Source organism: Myiozetetes cayanensis, unplaced genomic scaffold (genome assembly GCF_022539395.1).
Source record: "Myiozetetes cayanensis isolate MyiCay16 unplaced genomic scaffold, myiCay2020 scf1, whole genome shotgun sequence".
NCBI classification, from domain to species: Eukaryota; Metazoa; Chordata; class Aves; order Passeriformes; family Tyrannidae; genus Myiozetetes; species Myiozetetes cayanensis.
Window position 1 is genome coordinate 103,584,882 of NW_026086604.1, and position 24,575 is coordinate 103,609,456.

The 24,575-nt window shown below is 38.7% G+C and overlaps 1 protein-coding gene across 1 annotated transcript in view; it reads left to right on the top strand.

The window, feature by feature from the left end:
* ELMO1 (engulfment and cell motility 1) overlaps positions 1–24,575 on the top strand; it is a 312,368-nt gene that overhangs the window by 65,975 nt on the left and 221,818 nt on the right. Inside the window, exons 5-7 of the mRNA XM_050308939.1 lie at positions 62–134; positions 12,964–13,014; positions 22,160–22,329. Of these exons, the coding sequence (XP_050164896.1) occupies positions 62–134; positions 12,964–13,014; positions 22,160–22,329 (294 nt within the window). The remainder of the gene's footprint in view (positions 1–61; positions 135–12,963; positions 13,015–22,159; positions 22,330–24,575) is intronic.

Genomic DNA, 24,575 nt, shown 5'->3' on the forward strand with positions numbered 1-24,575 from the left:
GTACTTTTTGAATTATTATTAAGATTTCATTTTGTGATTAATTTATTTTCATATTTCTAAGGTGGTCTCTTGCAAATCATGATCAGTTTGCACTGCAGCATGCTGATAGTTCTAATTTCTACATCACAGAGAAGGTGGGTAAATCATTCAATGCAATTCTTACATAACCTATAAAAATGTTTGCCACAATAATTTACTTTAAATTAAAATAGTTGAAAATTTTTTTCTATAATGCAATGTCAGTGGGAGAGTACATACTGGGAAACCTGACTTAATGATTTTTAACTGTTTTTCTTTGTTTTTGGAAAACCAAAACAAAGTTTGAATGTGTGTTTGAGACTTGAGCACCGAGCCCTTCAACTTTGCTATTTGTGCATGTTTAGTATTCTGCTAACAAGTGGTGTTCAGGAAATTGAAATATTTAAAACATGAAGGGCTCTTTGAAGTCTGAGGAGGCCTTCAGTGCATGTCACTTTTTTGGCTGATCAGGTAGAAATAAGTTTCAGTGTCTGTATAATATTTGCCCTTCCTTCCTACCTGCTGTCTTGTCCTTTTCCAGTTCTGTATGTTCTGTTGGCTTATTTTTTTGGTCCCCAGATAGAGTGGCAATAGGTGATTCATCAAGTGACGTAATGATTTCAGGTCAGTGTAATGAAATAACTGTAGCTGTAATAAAAATGGAATGTCTAATCCAAATATGTGGGGACACGCTCATCTGAATGGGACCAAGCAGAACATTCATTCCTAGCATTACTGCTAAAATTGCTGAAATTACAAAAAAAGATTGTTTGTGAGAGTGTACATGTCGTACCTCAGAGGTACAATTTCTAAGCAATGGGAGAAGAGCGTTATTTAAAACCTTCTGGAGTCCACATGGAAATTTCCTAACCTCAGTCAATTTTGAACTAAATAGATGTGAGTGTAACTGCATAGCTTTAGGTACCTCTTGCTTACCTTTTATCAGTTTAGTTTGGCTTGCCTTTAGGCAGAGGGATCGCTTGTTTTTGTTTTGCGTTTTACAGTTCTTTAGGAGTTGCTAATATAATTGAGACATGAACTAAGTGTTCTCCTGCTGTAATTCTTACCTGCACCCAAGAAATAAAGGAAACTTAGGAAGAGTTAAGCGTTTGGAAAGACTAAATTTTGCGGGACAGCAAGAGCAGTTGCTCATAAAATAGTACTGTGGGTTTTTGTTTTTTGTTTTTTTTTTTTTAAACAGACCAAACATCCTTCTCAATGTGTGACATTCGTTTTGGGATTTTCCCTTTTTTTGCTTGTGTAGTGGTCTGTTGGTTTTTTTTCTCTCCTTTCTTTTCAAGTTTCAGTTCAAAGGCTGCTGCAAGGAAACCTGTCAAAGTAATTAGTGATTGTTGTGTTTTACCTCCACCCAAATTAAATACTGAGACTGTTTTGCTAATTGCCCTCAATGGTGACAGTTTTCCAATAAGGCAGAACAACTGAACTTGCCTGTTGGCATTTAAACTTTGATTGTAGTGAGTATTTCCAAGAGGCCAGGACTGAGTGTATACTCCAGATTGTTGGAGGCATTTGTCCTGATGCAATTCGGGAAATATTCCAGGCTTTACCTCCACTTTTGGTGGATAGGATCCTGAAGCTTTGGAGAAGAGAAATATTTTCTGTTCCACATAAGACAGTCCAATGGTTTTTGGCTGCCTTTAACTTGCAATAAGTGTGGAAAATCATGGTCTTCTAGGACATTTTGGATTGTACTGCAGAGAGGACTTTGAATTTGTTTATTCCCTACTGAAAATATGCAGAGTGTCTGACTCTGAGTCACATAAATAAGAGAGAAGAGCTCTAAATGCCACCAGAATTACTCAGATGTCTGTGACTTTCATTAGATATTGTTCACTGTTTATCACTGCTTGTTGGATAGTGGTTATAAAGAGAGGCTTATATAGGCCATCACCCCTTTGACATACTTTCCCTCATTTGTGTTCAATAAGATGTTACTGCTTTCTGAATTAAAAAATGAGAATCACCAGGCATGAGGACAAACACATTCACTTCAATGCCAACACTTAATAGTTAAAGCCCCCATTTCTATAATTTGCCTCTTACTAAACAACACAAGCAGAACTTTTTTGTGGCAGTGACAGCTTCCAATAAGGAAATATTTTGCACTGCTTTCAGAAGTGAATTATATGTCTGTACATATGCAGATACCATTACCTTTAGTTCATGTCTCTGCGGAGGCTACCTTCCAAGTAGAGATGCCTCTTTAAAATATCCCCAGATTTAAAGTTACCAGAAAGAAAAGCAATTAAGGACTTCTTGTACAAAGTAACAAGAAACTTTGAAGTGAAAATGTTACACTTGTTACGTGGCTTACGATTGTATTTTTGGTTTTGGGTGGCAAACAGCCCATCTGTGTTTTGGTTGTCAAATGCAGAACTCTATCTTTTGTAGCTGACCTGTGTTTCCCAATTATACCGTACATAAATAAAAACAACACCCAAGCAATTCTGTCTCCTAATTTATTTTTTTTATGTATTAGTTGGAAAAAATGCCTCTACAGGAGCAGCAATAAGTCCTTCAGGCAGTATAAGGGCAGTCTTTTACCAAATTTTGAGTTAGCCAGGGTTTCTACTAGAGATCACAGCAGATCCAGTTTGGACTGCTGCCTCTGGGGTTTCTATTTTGGCTATATCTGTGCCTCTGAAGATGCAGTGGAAATTTTTAATTTTATATTTTTGCCTTTTTTTTGTAAAAATGAGAGATATAAAGTAAGAGGTTTTGTGAACAAGAAAACCAAGCAGGCATAGTATCTAAGCTCAAGTCTGTCTGGTGTTTTGATCACAAAGTAATTGATTTTTAATTACGGTAATAGGTGTGTGGTTTTTTAAAGGTCTTGCTTATTGTGGAGGGGCATTTCTTTGATAGGTCAAATATCTAAAAGCCTGACTTTGAATCAGGATGTGCTAGATACTATAAAATAGGTATAAAAAAGCCACCTTTTCTTCAGTCTCTCGATTGTACCTGAATTAGATGCTTGTGTACATCAGACATGTACACAACTCAGGAACACTATAGCCTGGGCAAGCTCAGGTTTAGAAAAAAAAATGCTATATGAAGAGTAGAAAATGCCTGTATAATTTTGTGTGCTATTTGTGTTCCTGGACTAAAAACCACAGCTTGCATGACTGTTTGCTGTGCTCCTCTGCTGGCAGTCCTAGGACTCCTGGGACAAACATTCAAGTGTCTCATGCAGCACATTGGTGGGTATGTCTGGTGCCTTACTGCTGCTCACCTTTGGTCTTGCAGGCCATGGGCTCCTCTAGATCCATTTGTGGATCCAGTGTGTGGTTGTGGAAGAATGGTGTTCAAGCTGGTTTCACTGCTGGAGGCATCTGAGCAACTATCAGGAATAAAGGGCTGAAGGGCTTTGTGGGCCAGTGCTGAGCTATAGTCACCACACAGTGCTGAAAGTGGTGGTGTTTTTTCATGTTATCTTTTAAGTGCAAAGACATTCATCTGTCTATTGACTAGAGGACATTTTTATTGTCACAATTTTTTTGCATCTGATCCCTCAGAAGGCTCCCTGTGGGTTTTCTTCCTTATTTCCTATTTCCCACATTTCCCTTTCAATCTTATTGCTTGAAGTGGAGGAAAGCAGACACTGAGTTCACTCCATTAATTTTGGGAGACTTTTATTTCTGTTATGCCAGAAGAGCTGCCCCCACCTTCCTTTTGTTGTCTTTACCTGGCTTTGCACTGTGTTTGCAGATGAGACATCCTTTTAGCCCCGTATTCCCAAAGCTGAGAACCTGGGTGAAGTTCCTGGTGCTTGTCCTCTCTCCAAGTTGCTTTTACTTCTGACCTATTTTTTGCTGAACACAACCTGTAATTGTATATTCATGTGAAATTCTAGCATGCCATTACGGGCTCCTGTGTGGGAGTGTATGCAAATGACAGGGCAAGAAGTGAGCCACTTGTAGGGTTGGGGCTTTTTGATTTTTTTGTCTTTTCCATTTTCATATTCATCTGCTTCACTGATTGATTGAATTTCATTGAGTTGAAAGTTTCTGATTCGCTGAAGGATCTGTTGCTTCAGATGAGAATGAGGAGTAGCAGGAAGACTAGAGACTGAAGAAATGTTTTAAGTGAGCTGTTTCCTTTGCCAATTTGCATTACTCTTGATAATGCATTTGTTAATAATACTACATAAACGGTAGATTCCAGATTTGACCTGGATCAAACTATACACAGCTTTCCCTTTTCTCTGCCACAGATAAGACATGGTATTTCCCTCCCGTTCACAGATTTCTTACTATTTTGGGGCATCTGCACAGCCCTGCAGAAAGTCCCTACATTAAGGGCAGCACAAGGAGTCAGAGTGGCTGTGCCCCTCCCTGCTTGATGGATGCTGGGTAACACTGCCCCGTGAACTCCAGTAAAAGGTAGTGGACGCCAGTATATTTTTCCAGTGAGCAGAAATATAACTTGAGTATTCGTATACTATATCGCTCTCGATCTTGCTTCATTCAGACTGATTTCAAGAAGAGTGGGTAGTGGTCATCCTTCTCTAAGCAAATTAGTTCTAGTCTTTAGGACTCATTTTGTAGGACTTTCAGTTTATACTAAATTTTCTAAAGAAAATAATTGTATCCTGTCAACCTGTTATACTTCCTGGCACCAGCACGAACAGCCTAGTTATTTTTCTTGCCTCCTTTTTTAAAAAGGTATGACAATCTTCTGTTTACTTCCTCAGCTGCACATCAAGGCTGATGAGCTGGATCAAGAGTTTTTAAAAAAGCTGTATAGATATTTATTTTCTTTAATTGATTTTGTCATTTTGCCTCTCAAGCAATCACTAGAGAGGAAAGGCTCTGAAAAGGTTTGTCTTTCTGTTACAGCACTTGAAGGTAAGTATGGCATACCACAGGCACAGTACAACTGTTTGGGTTCACCTGATAGTAAACAGTTGCTTGTAAGGTTTGGCCAACACAAAAATGCTCTTTAAGGAATCTTTATATTTAAAGAACATCCTATTTGGATGGGTTGTTTTCCAAAGTGCAGTGAACAAACATCACAGGCTACTGCTGAAAGAGGATGATTCTGATTTCTCCTCCCCTTCCCCAGAAGATCCTGCCACTTCATCTGTGCTAGCTACAACATTTTTTTGACCATTTTTGAAGGTGGTGGCAAGAGAGGGAATCATTTTGTGCCTCTTTAATTCATTAAATTTACTTAACAAAAAGGCTGCCTGATCTGATGTAAGGATGAGGTAAAACTCTTGAATCATGTCCAGGAATAGGCTGTAGAGAAGAAAGAAGTTAAAGGAAGGATAGGAAGGGAAATGAAACTTTGCCCTTTTTAACAGCTGTGAGCTGTCTCTCAGTTTTTTCTTGAACTCACTTAAGCTGACATAGAACAAACTTTTTATCAAATTCTGACTGTAGTCAGAAATGGAAAAGCAATGTTTTTACCTACAGTCCCTCTTGGGTGAGAGGAAGGACACAGGAAAGGGCGTTAAGAGTGGGATGTATATGTTAGAGAAGCACAAGCACCTGCAGGCTTCCCCTGAAGTTTCAGTATAGTTCCAGATGTGGTGCTTGCAAAAAGAGCTGGCCCGCTTTCCTGCTTATACTACAGTGCTTACTCCTGTCTTTTACCATACCAACTGGGCAAACCCCAAAATGATATAGTTTTCATCTGATTTAGTTCCCTTGTTGACTGTTCAACCAGTTATACAACTGTCTATGCCACATAAAGCAGCAGTAGGAATGAGAAAGGGGATGAAAAGCAAGACTCTATGGTAGCAGACTGTGTTTTAATTTGGCAAAAGTGACTGTGAACCACAATCTTGGCTTGGGTCTTCAGCTATTTCTTTTAGTAGCAGTATCTGGTTAAGGAGCTACTGCTCCTGTGCTGACCCCTCAGTAGTGTTGTGGGTGAATGTGGATAAACTGCACTGGAGAGCTGACTTCAATTTGAAAATCTTACTTTTGTTTGTTATGGGGTTTTTTTTTGTGTCCATACCAGTGCCCTGTTCTGATTTCCCAACATGATCTCACCAATAATAGGATGAGCCCACTAAGTCTGTAATTTCCTGATGTTTATTTTGCAGGGTGCATCTCTTATTAACAAACTTATCAGAGGGTGATGGGTCTGCTTGTTATCTGCCCACCTCTTCCGTGTTACCGGTACAACTGTCTGTGTGTGGTTGCTTGAATTGGGGAACTGATCCAGATTAAAAATAACTTGCGTGTAACTTCTTTTAATGTGTCAGAAGGATGTCTGCCCACAGTGTAATACCACTGCTGCTTTGCAGAGCAAGGGGTACCTGCTAAAGTTGTCCTTGTATATCATTCCACCTGCAGATAAACACATCATGCAAAGTATGGTCTTTTTCTTAGTATGTGGTTTAAGTAGCAGTCAAGTTGATATTACTGTGAGTTGCTGGAGAAAAAGGTAGTTGAGCTTTCTTTTTCCTCACCATTACTTCATTCTCTTTGCTTCACTAATATCCTAGTGACTATTGCTGGAAGGTGAGTTGGTTCGAGTCACGGATCTGACAAAAGAAAACTTTGGAATATTTTTTTTTTACTCCTCATTTTTGTGAATGAAGGGGAGAAGAAGAGGTAAATTTTTAACAGTTAGGTGGTTGACCGTGCTGCTGCATGTTGGAAGATCCGATGTGAAGGAAGTGTTGGGAACCCGCACGCTAGAAAGATATTTGTGCAGAATTGTGTCTGTTGGGGGCTGCAGAGTTGCACTGGCTAATGTATACCCTGAAATTGAACCACTGCTGTATCTTGGTTTATTTACTAGTTTCTGTGATCCTTGAATAGGGATAGATAAACAGCATGAAGAAAACATCCTCCTTTTAGAAACTTCAGCCAAACTATTTAATTTTGATAAAATGTTATCAACAAATTATAACATGAAAAACTAGAAGACATTGTCCCCGTGTCCAACAGCTTCCCAGAAAAGGAATTTTATCACAAAATTAATTGCATCGGTATTTCTTCTAAAAGAGTACAGTTCTGTCATACCAAGTAGCACAGTGTTGATAATTACCTATGACACTTAGCTTTCATCTTATTAAACATTTTGGTTACAAAAAATGAACTTTAGAAGTTCCCTCTTAAGTCAGCCAAATCTTATATCTAACATCTTAGACTGTCTCCAGCTGTAGCAGTAGCAAATGCTCTTCAGGATAGTGATGGCTTTCACTCCCTTTATGCTTCCTCAGTATTCCCATTTGTTATATTACAGATGTTGCAGGCTACACCTACACTTAGTCCATTTAATATCCCTTATAAAGCCCATGCAGCTCTTTCATCTCTTCTTGAACCTGTTGATATGGCCTGCTTTCATAACCTGTTGTGACAGCAAGCTCAGGTGGCTCACTGCCTGCTGAATAAAGAGGTGTGTTCTTCATCTGCTTTAAACTGATCCCTTACTGCTTTCATCATGTACCCCTAAGTTCTCATACTATAGGGTTTCATAATAACAGTTCTGTATTCAGCTTGTTCACTACATTCCTTCCTGTGTCCTTTGTCCCTCCAAACTGTGGAGACCCTGCCTTGTGATGCAATTGCTGAAGCCCGTTGTACACTTGCCTTTCTCTGCATTTTCCCTCACACTATCATGACCTTCTTAAGATGTGAAGATCAAAACTGCACACAGTGCCTTGCACATGGGTACGTGAAGTTCTTGTGTTGTGGCAAAGTGACACCCTCTGTCTGGTTCACAGTTCCACTTCTGATGACCCCAGTGTTTCCTGGATGCTGCAGCACACTGAGTCAGTGCTTTAAAGGAGATCTGCCAACAGGAACTTCGCTTCTCTTTCCTAAGTTGTTGACCTAGAAATGAACTCTATAACTCTATTATGCGTCATTTTGTCCTTATTTACAACTTATTTACAACTCACTCAAATTCATCCTCTTGAAAATGTAATGGAGTCGTTAACTTAAAATGTATTTCACAGCTCTAATTTTTAGTTGTTGTGTTCATTTGGAGGAAGGTGTAATAAAATAGCAGTAGTATGGAAATAGGGATAAATCTATTGCTTAGTGATATAAACACCTGAAGAATGGCTGTTATACTGTTATACTTCAGACTGGTTAGAGAAGTCTGAGGGAAGCTGTTTGGTCAAGGCTAAAGCTCAGGGCAATAGCACTGGGTGAGCTTTGACCATAGGAACCAATGCTTGTAGGTCTTCCTCAAATATGTTAAGAAAACATTCCATTCCAACCAGTTACAGTTGGCTGAATCTTGAGGCATTTTGCTGGGTATAACAGATTATTAAAATGATAATAAAAAAGCATGGCAAAACAAATTTCAGTTTTGCCTGATAAATTTTCCAAAGTGTCTCTCAAGCAAATCTCTGAATAAGCAACTTGACTGTTTCAATATGATTTTTTTAAGGCTAATTTGCATAAGCATCATCCCTCTGCATGATTTGGTGGACTCTGTTAATGCCTGAGGCCTGCTTTCTAGATTCAAGTCTCCTGCATGTGTTAAAGCAGAACTTTGAGAAGGAACAGAATCTGGTGGCAGATAGTAATAGAAACATAGAATCGTTTAGGTTGGAAAAGACCTCTAAGATCATCAAGTCCAACTCTCAGCCTAACACTGCCAAGTTCAACAGTATACTGTGCCATCAAGTGCCACATCTACACCTCTTTTAACTGCCTCCAGGGATAGTGACTCAACCACTGTGCAGCCTGTTCTAATGGTTGGCAACCCTTTCTGTGAAGCAATTTTTCCTCACTGGCCTTCCTCCTGATTCTTACCCATAAAAACACTCAACCCTATTGTTACCATCGCTAAGCTCTAGACAGTCAAAACACTCCCTAACATAGAGGGCTATCCCACCACCTCTCCTTCCTTGCCTATCCCTTTTGAAGTGTTTACAGTTCAAGTTACATTCATGTTGCTCCATCTGGTGAAATTAGAAGGCAGAGGGTCTTAACATGTGAACACAAGATGAACTGTGTCCTCTACTTCCTGCTGTGCTACGCTCTTTGTCTTCATGGTAGTATTTGGCTGTCTGATTGAAAACTCATCTTGTAAATATTACCTATCTAATTAGAATAAAATAATCCTTTGATATATTATATTCTATATTGCTAGATATAATATTGCAAATGGGGCTTATTTGTGTTGATAATATGCTGGTTTAGTCCTATATAACATTTATAATAAATTTATTTTCCTGTTACTGAGTTTTTAGGGCCATTTTGTTTAGTACCATTTCACTAGTTTCTTCACAGCTCAGGATTAAGCTTTCCTAATACAACAGGATGAACAATATCTACAAATCTCCTGTACACTTGAGAAAAAGACCAGGAGTATCTTGGAAAAGGGTTTGCTTGTTTGTTTTTGTCATGTTCTTGGGGTGGGTTTTTTTCACCATAGGTGGTGGTGAGCCCTGTCCTGAATAGCAGTGTTGCTAATAAGTGTGATTGCCAAAGCTGTGCTGCTATAATGATGTTCTGTTATCCTGGAAAAGAAATCCACAGGATATGGTCCCTGAAACTAAGAGGATTAACTGTGTGTAAATGCTGCAATTGAAATTAACTAGCATGCTGACTGCTGCATCACACAGTTAATGTAGGAAATCCTCTTGGCTTAATGGTATGCTTACACACTGTTTCTTGGTATGTACTTAAGCCGTTATTTAGAATGGATAAACAAAATTGTATTTTTTTATTGGGCAACAGCTAACCCTTTTCAAATTTTGGCTAGCTTGCTGTGTTAGAGAGTTGATACTTTGAATACTTTCAGAGAGAAGGCGTGGGTGTTTTTCCTTAAGCCTTTGTTTAAATCAGGAGTTGAAGATGAGCTCTCAATCTGTTATGGTAGCAATGACTGAATTTACAGTAGAGGACAGGCACACGCACCTTCCTCTGAGCCAGGCACTATGAAAGCTCCGAGGGCTTTGTGTGCTGTGGGCTCTGACAAACTTTGAGTCTGAAAGCTTTGGTGTTTCAGATTTGTCTTGATGATTAAACAGAAGGACTCCAGAGAAAATATCCAGTGATGCTTTTAATAATCTGTGTGTTCTCTTTCCTCTGATATGTTTTATATAACCTGCTGACATAAGGTTACTTTGGAGAATAGTACTTCTCTTGTTTTTCCATATGTGGTATCTGAACTTTGACCAGGTTATTGGCTTCCCTTTTTCCACTCGTTTTTAAATTCCTATGACTATTGAGAAATAGTGTATTTTTAACAAGATATTTTTCACTTGCTAGTTTGGTTGTAAGTTCAATCTATGCAATTTATCCTTCTGTAATTAGAGGTTTGTTTTTTAATCTGCATGATTTACACTGTAATGAATGTATCAGATTAAGACCAAATTTTTATGAGTTAGTTTCAGTTCGTGACAAAACTACTGTAATTGAACAAAGTGTGGAGCATGGTTTCAGCTGAAGAAACTATGAATTAATGTAATTCAAGCTGTGGCTGACATCTTGCTGCTCCCAAAAAGGTGAGGTATAATTCATCCTTATGCTTCCCTTCTTCTCTTTTCATCCACTGCTTCTCTGCTTCCAAAGATGTGGTTCCACCATCTTTCTTGGGTTTGAGCTGTCGCTGAACCCTTATAAAGCTTGTTTGTGTCTTATTAACCTGACAGAAAACTCTCTTATCTTTACTGCTGGAGCTAATTTCTGACAGGTTAGTGAGACTGACCCACAAACAGATCTGTCCAGTACCAGAGCTTGTGCCAGGTGGAAAAGGAAGCACATAGGTGGGAGGTAGGACTACTCAGCTGTTCAGCACTCCTCAAGTCTTCAGAGACTATCCTGTAGCCTCCTTACTCTGTGCTCAGCACCTCTTGATTGCAATGGACTAAGAGTATTTACAGTGGTGTTTATTGTGGCCCAGATGAAGTGACTTAACTTGCTAAACCAAAAACTCATTTGTACACCTGGTTTGGTAGTTCATGTTAATTGCAGCAGGAAACATGAGAAACTTTCAAGCCTGAAGTTTTGCTACTACAAAAAAAAAAAGCTTGTGTGTGTGCTCTTATTTATATTTAAGAACAGTCTATTTGTTTATTCTCTCCAATGTTTTCATAAAGATGTCAGTGAACTTTAACATCTGAATGTGACTGGTACAGTTTAAGTTGTTCGAGTGTTGTCTGATTCCCTGATTTTAATATTGTTACATACTGGGATTTGCTGCCTTCCAAGTAGAGTGGTGTGTATGTGTGCACACACATACTCTGGCCTAACGCACCTGAGGTCCAGTGGCTTAATCTAAACTGTTGATGGAGGTAGATTTAGCTTATTCTCACTGTCTGTCCTAAAGCAATTACTTTTATACAGTTCCAAAAAACAGGAGGTAACAGCTCAAGCCACCACAACTGTCTGTGAAGTGAGTTAGTTTCAACACTGACTGAGATTAAACCACACAAACACACTATTGCCACTTCACACAGATTCCTTAGACATGATGAAACGTAGCTGGGTCTGGTGCTGTTTTACTACAAGAGGAGAAAATCTGGCACTTTGTTTGTGCTGTGGGAAGTCACCCTGTATTTAGCTGCTCACCCTTTGCCCCTCTCTTGAGTATAGCCTGGCTGGCTTCTCTGAGGCTCTTCTGGCAGGAGGAGACTGCTGAGGGCTGAGATGAATTAGTTGCATATATAGGCAAAGATGCTGTAAGAAAGCTTCTGCGTTGTACCCCCTGCGTTGTCTGGCACTTCAATTATTTCAGTTAAGAGTGAAGAAGTCTTTGTGGGTGGAGAGTAGCTAGTACCAATCCCACAGACAACTTGGATACTAAGAAAGAGACAATGTAGTGGAGTTTTATTTTGGGACTGCTTGACCTCATTTCAGGCAAGATTTATCTGTTTTTTTAACATTTTGGATTTGAGATGTATCAGAATGGGAAGAAGAAAAAGGAAATAAATTTGGGAAAAACTGCCTGAGGACAAATACACCTTCTTGGGTTTTTTTTGGCTGAACACCAGTCTGCAAAAAGCCTGCAGAGTGGTCTTCAATACAAAACTAACCCTTCTCTCTTAAATTGTTAGGGATTCCTCCAATTCCTTTGACAAGTTAGGGTATTGGCTCATGAACAAGCTGCTGAACCATGACTGACACTGTGACTGTGCACTGCGCTACACACAGTCAGTACCTGTTGGTATGTTGTTCATTGGGCTAGTTACCTTATTCTCCTAGCCTGTGGTGAACAGGAGGTAGCTTGTTGAAGGAGGGGGAGGCTCCCCTATGCTTGCCACAGGAGAAGACCACGCTCGTGGGCTTTGACCACAAAGTTGTAAGGACAGCGTAAGAGAACACCATAGCTTACGCCATGGTGGCTTTTTCATCTACCCGTAGCTTCAGTTTAATTGAACATGTTATGTGAGCTTAACCAAAAGAAAATGTTTAATGCTCCCTCCTTCTGCCAGCTGCTTAAGGAGAAGGACTTATGGCATGTCTGAACTTTGCTTACTGCTAACTTGCAGTGCTTTTTTTACTTTAAGGGAGAGTACAAAGTAGTGGTGGCAGAGCTCAGTGGGTAGGTTCTAGTGGTTTAAGTCAGCATGTTCTCGTTATAGAAAATAGAGAGCCAGTGGGATAAATTCTAAATCCTGCAGATGTTTAATGACAGGTTTCAGCAAACTTACAAACTCCTCAAGTATGTGCAATACCAGAGCCAGACACCATGGACAGTATATTTCAAAGAAATATTTAGAGGTTGCCAATGGAAGCTAAACTTTGAAAAACATGAAGTCACTCTTGAAAGGGTTCAGATTTGCTAAGTATCATGTCAACAGCCATCTATTTCTTGAAGCTGATGTTATATACCTCAGTGAGGAAAATACTGTATAGTTGTTAGCTTACATATGAAAGAGGAAAGCTTTTGCATGCAGACAGGGGAAAGTACTGTTGTGTGTTTAGTATGACATTCTGCTCAATGCATGTTTCGTCTTTTTATCTGAGTCTTCAATGAAACCTTTGGATTTTTCTCTTTCAGAATCGTAATGAAATAAAAAATGGAGCCATCCTTCGATTAACAACATCTCCGGTAAGTTACTGTTCTGTTTGTCTCTTCCTTCAAAGTGAAGGTTTGATTAGTAAATCATTGTGAACTAATGGATGTATTTTTAAGCTTTGTCCAACAGTGTATCCCACTATCCTCCTGCAAAGGTTATGAGTTATGGAAACAGGGGTGATATCTCAGAGTGACATTTGGTGATAGAGTTACCACAGCTGGGTGGGGTTTTCTGTGTCTCAATTTTCTTCCACTGGGAACAGCTTTCATGTCTGAGATACCTCTGTATCCAAGTTGACTGCAACCTCATTCAAGTTGCTCCTTTTTTGCCCCAGAGCTCAAAGCCATGAAGCCAGGAGGAAGGGCAGGGATTTGCATAACAGAGAGCTCTGTTGGTAGTCTCAGGTCAGAGATTTCCTACTCACTGAGTGTAGCAACTGTAACGGTGAGATTTTACAGGGTGGTTGGTTTTTTTGTTGGAGGTTTTTTTAAAATCTTTTCTTTGATTTTTTTTTCGACACTATCTCCTTGCCAGCTCCTGAAAAGCAACACAGAGTTGCTGGTTGCCTTATAATGGTCCATTTTCCTGCTGAGTTAAGCAGTACTGGTGCCATGTGCTGAAAGCCACTATTACTCCTGGAAGATGTATGTCTAAGACAGCAGCAATCCCATTTTATTGCTGACAATTGTACTTTTCCATTAAAATGGGTTACCTCTTCATTGGTGGTGTTGTAGCTTCTGCAGATTCAAAGTGTTATTATGACCAAACTCTGCCGCCCAGTATTCTTCTCAGCAGCCAACTGAGCAAAGGCAAGAGATCTCCATTATCCTTCATCATCTTTTTCAGTGGTCATTATATACAGAGTTTTACAGTCACAGAAATAAACAGCAGTTTAAGACCGTGGCTCTGTCGGGGTCTGTATGACTCCAGTCTCTTGGCATATGTTGCCAGAACAGCCATGTACACCGGCAAGCCACTCGCTGATGGAGTAAACCCCATTTGGTGGAACTTCCTCAGAAACAGACAGCCCTAGCACCAGCTCCTTCTAACCTCTGGGACTTCTTAAGAACAAATGTCCTCTCCAGTACTGCCCAGACTTGCAATCTCATGGAATCAAAACAACATCTGTGGTTCATCAAGAACGAACATGGTCCAAATGCACTGTATCATTCTTTTTGTGTAACCACAGCATGGAGTAACCCAGTGAAATGACTCCTGGAATCCTCCCCTGTCTCAAAATCCACAACCAGTTGCACCACGCAAAACTGAAGAGAGGCTGTGCTGCCACTGATCTCTGAAAATGTCTGGCTTGCTGTCTTCATGACATGTGGATCAAGCAATTGGAAATGTGACCTACAAACGCAAGAGAAAAATTTTGGATATATAACACTTCCTGCTACTACCTGTGGGCAGGAAGGTGTGGTTTTGCATAGGGCCATCATTGCTTGGTCTGTGTCTTTGGGGATTTACCTTAGGGTCAATTAACCAAGACAGGAGTCCTTAGGATATTGAGATATTTCTTGTTGTTTGCCAAGTTATGGACCACTCTGGCACTGGCCTGCAGTTATGTGTGACTCAGCCATCCTGTTTTAAGATAGAAGGCTGGTCTACTCTTGAGCATTTGGTAGTGATTTTATCCCTGAACCAGGGTTTATTTTCAAACTTCCTGATGTTTTTAAAAAGTTTTTTTAACTTTTTCCCAAATTCAGAAAAGTAGTTTGGAAGGAGGTTTTGAAGGAACAGATTGGCTTTTGTCAGATTAGAAAGTATTTGTATTCTTTCAGTAGATACAAAATTAAGTTCTTCATGTTCCCACCCTACAATAGCCTCTTTGCTTTTTAAGGTACTATTGGAATGGTCATCATAGCAGTACCTAAAATAGATAGATGAAAGGCTTCCAAGCTATGGGTTTTTGACTGGTGACCCACACAATGCTTGTCATTTACCCTGAAAATCTAACAGACCATCTGTTTCCATTTTTTCCTCTGAAATTGTCTATGAGAGCAGCAGTAGTTGGAAGAGATAATGTGAAGAACAGGCTGCATGATACATTCCTGCAAAATGGGAAAGATGCTTTTCTAGCTGTTAGTGCTGGGTGGGAAATGTTTTTCTAATCATATGAAAACATTAACATTCTGAATTCCTCTCCCTCTGCCCCCCATATTTTTCTATTGCACAGCCGTATAAAGCTGAAATTATCTTTCCCCTTCCACTAGAAAAAGAAAATCATATCAATAAAAATGCTTTATGAAAAGGTGGAGGAATTAGGAAAGGAGAGAAAGATTGAGAGAAATTGAGAAAAAGCACATATGGATTATGCAGTTTCTGGGATAGTTTCAGAAAGGCCTGAGCTGCCTACTTCCTGGCTGTTGTGGGGGAAAAAAAATCTCTCATGAACTTCACAAGTCTTTTGAGGAAACTTTTTTTTCCTTGAAGAGTTGAGAGGAGTTGAGTTGACCAGTTCTGAAGGCTGCATGAACTTAAAATGCTTTTCTAGTGCTTAAATTTTACGCAGTTTATTTCCATGACAGCCACTAGTCTGGCTGTACCTATTTACAGTTGCACATCCTGAGTCATAGAAATTTGGGTGAGAAGGATGAGATTCGATCTTTTTGAGTCCTATTGTCATAAGCCTCAAATTTTATTATTGTTCATGTACCCAGAGTAGGTGCTAGTAAAGATTAAAAGGAGAGAGGAAAGAAAGGTAGTTGTATCTAGAAGTAGAAAACCATCATTTTCTGGGTTGACTTTTTTAAAATTAAGATTTGAAATCTAATTCCTCAAAGCTAAATGTAAAATACTTTCTCTTTTTTAATCTCGAGTTTAGGTTATTTTGTGTGTGTATACAGGGATCTTTTTCTGAAAACCATTGTTAATATTGCAAGGGCAAAACTGCAGTTACGGTGTGCTGCTAAATCCATTATAAATGCTTTCCTTGAGAGATTTACAATGTGCCTATTTTAAATTTCTTTGAGTTAAAAGTTTGCAAAGGCTGATCGTTAGGCCTGGTGGGAATTTGAACTGCCTCTTTTTTTCCATAGGTCTGTTTGCTAAGTTTGTGCGATTCTCTGAAAGGCTGTTTTTCCTAAACAATGCTATTTTTTTTCTTCTATAAACCACTCACCACACAGTCACCGTTTCCTAGGTAACTTGAGTACAGATTGAATTTCTCTCATATTATCCTTGTTCCTATATCATCTTTCTTATTTATTTCAACCTCTCCTATCATCTTTCTTACCAATTCTTTGGGCTGTTGTGTGTTTCTGCAGTTTTCTGTGACCTGTTTTCCCCCTTTGCCCATTTGCATTTCTGGAGGGACTCATGAAAAGTTTCTTATGCAACATTTCTTTGTATTTGAACATATGATAGTTGAAATGCCATAGTGCTATTGCCTTTTTTGTGATACCCATATTCCAATGCATGGTGGATAGGTGTATAAATGAGCTGTTAATTACTCCCCAGTGTGAGACTGATCCTAAAGGACTTTTGTGTCCTGCAGTGCAGCAAGTGGAATCCAACCTTTTAATGTGTGCAACTGCAGGATTTCTTCAATCAGATCCTGCAAATATTTCTTCAAAAGACTAATCCTTTTTTAAAAGATGCTAAAATACTGAGAAAATTAAATTAAAGGAACTGACCTCTTTTTTTTTTTTTTTTTTTTTTTAATGGTTTTCTACCAGAAGTGGTTATTTGAACACATGCTGTTTATTTAAAAGTAGCTTCTTGGGCATTTACAAAACATGCCTTGCTCATTAACTATGTACCTTAAACAGTGAGTCAAGGGGTAGACTTTTCTGATGTGGTTTTTATGGGACCGTATAATTTATGTTTCTCTCATGTTTTTCTTTGATCCCCTGGTCAGAGATCAGTTGTGTTTTCAAGCCTGTAAGTTGTTGGTAGGCAGACGTATTAGCATTTGTATCGTGACAATCACGTAAACAGGGGTGTTCAGCAATAGTGTTTTCTCTTAATGCTTCTACAGATAGGAGGAACATGGGTTTTTATTTATGTGATCTAAACAGGGTTTTTTAACCTATTTCTGCTTATAAATCTGAATCCTTTATCTTTAAGTAAATGTTTGAGGATTTGGTCTACAACGTTGCTCTATAATCTTTGCTCTACAACTGCTTTAATATATTCTTTAAAAGCATAAATTTTTGCAGTTCTAACCTATAATTGTGGTTATGTTTATCATGTAATGGTGAATTAGTTGTTAATTGAACCTTGTACCGGGAGCACTGACCATGTAGGTCAATGAGCCACTTTTATGTTTGTCTTCTCATAGAAGATTTGAGAAGTGGAGTTGGGCTTAGTCTTTTTATAGATAAAGGTTTAATTTCATTTTTTCAGGTTTCCAGAGACATGTTTTGAATAGTAAGCAAAAAGGATTGTTTCAAATGCAGCAAGAGGAAAAACGCTTATAAAACATTGAGAAGTGGCTATTGATTGTATAAACTTACTTTAGGCATATTTAAATAATGCATATGGTTATGCATCTGCAATGCTTTGATTTAGTACATGACTCTAGACATGACCATTTCCCTGCTTCTGCTCCCATAATTGCCCATTGTGATTCCATAAGACTGCTCTATGTGCCATGTCTGTACAGGGCTTTAGATGTGGAATCTGTGCTTCAGTATTCACATAAAAGATGTTAGCAATTAATGTGTGTACTAATTAAAATGTAATCCCTTTACCTATCTGGCATCAGATGCTAGTCAGTCTTGGTGGGTCTGCTGAATCTGGTGGGCGCGCAGTGACGATTATGTAACGTATCGACTCCGTTGCTCTCTGGCACATGTGCAGTTGTAGGTGAAGTAGCAACAACAATCCAGGAAAAGGCAGCAGTTTAAACCACCGTGGCATTTCAACACTGAGCAATTTCAATTAAACCACAGAAACGCACCTGTTTGGTTAGTACAGAGGTGTATGTGGTAGTTACCAATGGTCTGAACGCCCTTTTTCTAGCTGAATGTAATGTGTCAGGAATCTGTAGAGGATAAAGAACATAACTAATTACATAGTGGTAAAACAACAATTTAAATAAATGGTCCAAATTTCTTCCATAGCACACTCATGTTTGGTAGTGGTTGCATTTGGATTTGTGACCTTCCTCTTGTCCTTACTTGCTGTATTTTGTATTCTGTAGAACTCAGAGTATGTCTGGTTAATAAGTTGCTTTCAAAGTTTGCACAAAGTATTTGGTGGCAAAGAAACGATAATTTGATTGGTAGAATCTCTTGTTAGGATGATCTTGGGATTCTTAACCTCCAAATGGCTATTTGAGTCTCTAAGCAAGTCACATCCTGGATTTAGGTCATTAGTTTTCTCTTTAAGCTGACAATCTCATCAAGCTGCTCCTTTTAAACACTGCTACTCCCTATGGGCAACCTTTCTGGATGTCCTTGGAGCAAGTCATTTAAGACTAGACGTGCAGCTTATGCCACTCGACAGCCTTTTGAAATGCTGGGGCTTCAACAACACATGTTTTACAAGCTTCCCATCTTCTTTTCTAAACAGGAGGGCAGTTAATTCTGCCGTTCTTTTAGTTGAGCAACCTGATTTCTGTTAATTCCCTCTAATGATTCTCAGTTGTGGAGGTTTATATATATGTATATATTTATTCGTATCTGACTGATATTTCAGTAAGAGTACAGACATGGCAGCCAGCTCTGCTATTGCTTTAATGAGCTGTGCTCTCTGTCCATCTACTGATACCTTGTAAATCATTAAAATGGCTCTCTGGTAAAAATTTGGAGCATATTTCGTCTGGGTTTCATTTTTTAATGCACTCATGAGCGAGCTGTACATTCCATAAGCACGTAAGCACGTACGAGTGCTATGGCAACAAGAACTAGGAGGCTTGTGAGAACTACATGATGTTCACCAAAGCAATATTTTCACCTGTCAGGTATTTGGGACAACAACATCCAATGCAACTTTTGTCCATGTTTCCAGTAAGACATATAGAAGCACTCTTGCTAAGACAAATATTTGTTTGCCCCTTTATTCAAGATTCCCTCTGTTATTGTCCATTCTTTTTTCTTCTAATAGTAGAAGGAGCAAGGTTAGTGGAGGGAGTGTCTTGCAAAATTTGTTTAATGGAAGAAAAATACAGCTGTGTGTAAACTTTGCTGATGGAACATTGACGTAGCCAGATAAAGTCTATGATGATAGTAAGTCCTCTTTGATGTACTTAAAACAAGGCTGAACCACTTTTGTAGCATGGATTTTTGTTCTCTGTAGAGGGTACCAAGCTGTGTCTGAGCTGATATTTTGGGTTTAATCTGGTGAATTTCAAAGCTCTCACTGACTGTGGAGGAAAGAGGATTAATATATCTCTGTTGGTAGGTTGGTCCCACTCATGCTGCTGTTGTGCACTGTAGATGAGCTGTTATTGCACATCCCTGTACTGGTGTTCTCAGTTTGGGGGAGAGGTGTGATTAACTCTTTCCATGCTTGATATTGATACATGTGTAATGGAAGTTTAATTGGATGGCAGCAGCAGTTCACCAGCCCAAAGTATTCATGCTAGGGCCAGAAAAGTCTCCTCAAGAGGAAGAGTGAACCATAGATAATCTGATGTCAATGTGTATGAAGAGGAGCCATTGTTTACACAGCATTTTTTGGTGTGATGGGAAGGGGTTTGGAGGAGGCTGTTCTCCTGGCTCTACTTACATGTTTTCTTGCTTGCTTTTGTGCTGCACAGGCAATTGCAGTCCCTATCTGTTTGTTCACAGCACTGCTGCCCAAGGTTTGCCCACTCAGATTTACTGGTTGAGCAGCTCAGGAGAGTTGCTCAGTCACACTGAACTAGCTGGTTTGTTCATCTTTTCTATTTGTTTCATTTTCACTGAGTCCAGGAGCTTTCAGAGGACCGGGTTCCCATGGAAAGCTGGAAGAGCAGTATCCTTCAGTAGGCAGATAGTGGGGTGGTAACTTCCCAAATCTCTGGCAGGTAGGAGAAGGCATGTGTACAGTTCTTAATGAGCTTAAGGTTAAATTTGAGCAACCATGTCCAAAGTCAGGGGAATGCAGCTGCCGTGGCAGAACTGAAGATTTTTCAGTTTCTTTTCTGAGGTGGGCAGGAATTCAGACATTGCATGTGCTCTGAGAAACATTAATGTTTTGAGGATGCTTTGCATCTCTCAGACTTTCTGAGTTTTTGTAGTGGGGAATCTAGAGTAAGAAGAGGCTCAATGAATGAGGAAATTTGGTAAGGTAGGTGTTGGCTGTTGAACTTCTGGTTCAGGTAATATTAGTTACTCTGAGTTTTGGTAGCTAACTATAAAAGAGTACTTTAGCAAGATCCTTCATCCCCTCTGATGAAGGAAGAGGGTTGGAGGAAGTATTCTGTTGTTACACTGGAGGTTGAAAGTTAGTGGTGTCTATTTTTACTTCTTCCATGGGCTTTGGCAAATGGTTTACCCTACCACCTGCTTAAGCTTGAGAGATGTTCTTTTAGTACTATTTGAATAGATATTGCCATTACACAGAGACTCTACAAGCCCTTGTCTCCCCATTAGAACTCAAATGCATTGGTAGAGGATGTAAGGTGGCAGAAAGACCTTTTGGATGACAGGATTCTACCTTTTTATAGGTAATGTAACTGCTATTGCTAATGTAACTGTAAATGCTAAGCTGCATCACCCTATACTGCAGGCATGAAAAAGCTCAAAACTGAAGATATTCCATTTCTTTTCAATACTGTCTTAACTGAAGACACTAACCACAGTCATACTAACTAGAAGGTATTTCCTCCCTGTGCATGCTCCTTACCACATAGGTTCTGGCCAAATGCTGACTGGAGACCATGCATTAATTTTTCTTTGTAAAAATGAGAATTAACAAACCTTGCTGAGGACAGTGGGACACTTAACTTATTAATGTTTTTTGAAGCAATCAAAGTTATGTAGCTATGAAGTTGTGTCTGTAATGACGCAGTGCTGTTTTTTCCCTGTGCTCCTTGTTTAAATGTTCACTTGCACTAAAAATTACTATCTCAGAATCTTGATCTACAGAGATGACCATCTCTGTGAAAAGTATATTCATTACTTGAACAGAAAAGGAATTGTCTGTCAGCATAGCCTTTTCTTCTATATTTCTTCTCCAGCTGGGACAGAATAAACATCCTTAGAGAAACATCACAATAACTCTCAGCAGAATTACATTTAATTTGTTTTCCTAATGGCATATAGCCTCTCATTCAGTTTTCATTGGGTGCAGGTAAGAAATGAATTTTAGGAAATACAGTTTTGCAACTATCTCTATACATAGTGAGGAGGATTATTTTTCTAAGAAAAGTATTGTCTAGCTAGCTATTAACTGAAGCTTTTGAATATTCCGTTCAGGTAAGTGAATGCATCAGATTGAAAACGTGAGATGTATTTTAAAGTATTTGTATGGCTAGAGAGAGAGAGAATTTAATATGCATTATTGGAATATTTCTTTAGCTTTTTATCACTGGTGTCCATTTTGAATTTCACTATCTCATCCTCTATTTGAAACATTAATGGGCAGAATAGCCTAACATATGAGGATATTGAACTTACATAAAGATGCATGACAGATAATAGTATAGTATTATGTGGAAAGTAATTATTCTTATGCTCCTTATTGAGGGAGTATGTGAGTTTTTGAACTGTGAACAAAAGAAGAGGGGGAGGAAGGAGCAGAAGGCCTGAAGCTATTCTCTATTTATATAATCTGATTAGGACAGTATATGGTCCTTGTTGTTAAAGGTTGTGAGAAATGTGTAAACTGAGTAAGCATTGACAGGAAAAAAAATGCCACTGTTATTATACTGATATTGTCTGATGCAATTTATTTTGATTCCTACTTTTATTGATGTGACACATAAGCTCTTCAAGGCAAAGTCTGTCTTTTGTATTGCTTCTGTTTACCTGAGACAATGGGATATCTCTCCATTGCTCAGCTAATGATTCTACAAGAGTCTGAATAATTATAGGTAATAATGGAGTAATACACAAGTAATATACTTTTATGAAAGTAATTTGTATTTGAGCTACTTTGATGATACTTACATGGAAGTGTTAAGTATCATTAGAATTAAAGATGGCTATTGTTCCTACTTACACTAACGTTTTATTCATGATTTTCATTGTAACAAAAGCTTTTTTGTTGTTTTTGTTTTTCTGTGTTTTGTTTCTCTCTTAGGCTCAAAATGCACAGCAGCTCCATGAGAGGATCCAGTCTTCTAGTATGGATGCAAAGTTAGAAGCACTGAAAGACTTAGCCAACTACTCACGGGATGTTACATTTGCCCAAGAATTTATAAACCTCGATGGCATTTCCCTCCTAACGCAAATGGTTGAAAGTGGCACAGAGTAAGTATTTTGCTTAAACTCTGATGTTCCTTCTGTGTGGGGTGATTTCCTGCTCACTTTCTGAGTGGTTGAAGTATTTCTGCATACAGAATTCTAAAATTATATAAAATTACCTCCAGGTATTACCTGAAGAGTTTTGGGCTTCTAGGATAATATATTAATTATCAATGAGAATATTTCTTTTTTAATTTCTCCTAACAGTGGGCTAATGGGGACTGGGGCTTAGCAAACTAGGAAGCCACAAGTACCTCTGTGCCATAAAATTTTGGGAGACTGAAGTCCTAGTTTCTTCTCTACCTGTTGGAATTTTGATAAATCATTGATACTATATTTAAAGGCTGATATACAAGTGGTGTAATCTGAAAACTGTGTTTTAAATTTCGTATTACTGAGAACATGTGGAGTAAAACCCACATGTAAAAAGTGCATTAATTTATTTCCATTATTTTAATTGTTTTGATCCTGGCTGGAATTTTTCAAATAGCAGTGGTTTTTTTGACATGAAATTGAAAGCTAGCCTCTGAAAATTCTCTTATTCTGTACTAGAACACCTTATCAACACCTAACAGTAGATTTTTGCTTTCAAATAAGAGTTTTAGTCCTTTGCAGTCAGTGTCAACCTCTACTACACATGAAGAGATCAACAGTACCCACACCCCTTTTGGAAAGAAAGAAAATGCTCTGAAAGTAAATTTCTTATTTGTTGGTGGTATTCAGTCTTGTGGGCCAGACTCCAAAAGCAAATTGCTGAAGTCAGTCCAAATTCTCTCACAAATGTGCTCATATTCCCTTGGATTCAAGGAAGTAAATAGTGTTAGGAGGTGAAGCAAAAGTAGTAAGTGGACTTCGAAGTGGAACACAAAATGGTCTCTGAGGGTCCCATGCAAGATATACTGGGGATCTTCCACAGAAAAATTAACTGCTTTCTAGAATCCAGCAGTCCATAGATTGAGCAATGTAAAAGCACGCTCTACCTGATCCCTACCTGTCATATGGTCAATAGTTTACTGGACTCTGAATCCTTATTGCCTAACTCCAGCTATATACTTCATTTTCAATAGCTTGTGGTTTCATCTTCAGCATTTTGGAGTTATGGTCATTTATTTTTTGCAGTGATGTGGTCTGTGGCACACGTCACATTATGCCACTTTAAAAAAAATGCTTCTAGTTATCAAATTTGTCAACCTGTCTTATATTCATATAATGTTTATTGTTTAGGGACCAAAATTAAGTTTAAAAGCCAAGGCAAGTTTAAGTTTATGTGTATAAACACGTGTATACATGGTGCACTAATTAAGAAATATACATAATGGGCAGGCTAATACATGCCTGTAAAGATCAGAACATAAGCAAATTAAAAGTCACTGCCCCCGTGGTTTATTCATGACTTTATTTAGGTTACATAGTTTAACTTACTCCACTGCAGAAAGTATTTAAACTAAAGCACTTTATTTTCTATTGAAACAGACAGGAAACATTCACATTTTTAAAAGCATTCCTTTTAGCTGCACCAAGGCTAAAGCAAGTGCCCTCCCCACCCTTCAGATGTGTTTGTTACCACTGTTTTGTTAGCTGTGGGATGAGCCAAGTTGCAGCAGACTGGTCTGGATTAAAAATAACTGTTTGGAAAAGAAACTACTTCAGGCAGCAGCACCATTGTTGAAAGAATTGCTGAGCAAATTACACTCTGGTAATAATTCCTGACTGAAGGTATAAGTTTTCAAATCACTCACCAGACTTGTAAACTGGACATATGGGCAGAGTTTATTGCCTTTTATTTATTTATTTATTCTAATTTATTTTGAAAATGGCTTGCATTTGGAGGGATTTAAGTCTTTTCTTTTTAGCTAATGTAATGTGTCATCAAAGATGCATTGATTGATCTACCTGTCTGCTGTATTTATCAGTGTTTCTGCCTGTGGGAAGAAACACTCTTTAGTTTGGACATTGGACAAAGACTCAGATTGTAAGTTTTCAGCAGATTCACATGTTGATGAACTCCCAGTACTCAGTGCAGGCTTTACTGTTCAGCAGCCTAGATGTTCTGCAGCTCCTGAGGGTGTCAGCAGGTCAGGTTTTTCCAAGTCTGGTTTTGCAAATGGGGTTGTAAAGCAAGGACATCTGGGCTACACTGCTTTCCATTCTGCTTTTATACTGTACATCACTGGCTGATGAGTGCAAACTTAACAGAACTTGGGATTTAATTAAAGGAGCAAACATGCACAGGCTCAGCAGCCTAAGCCTGC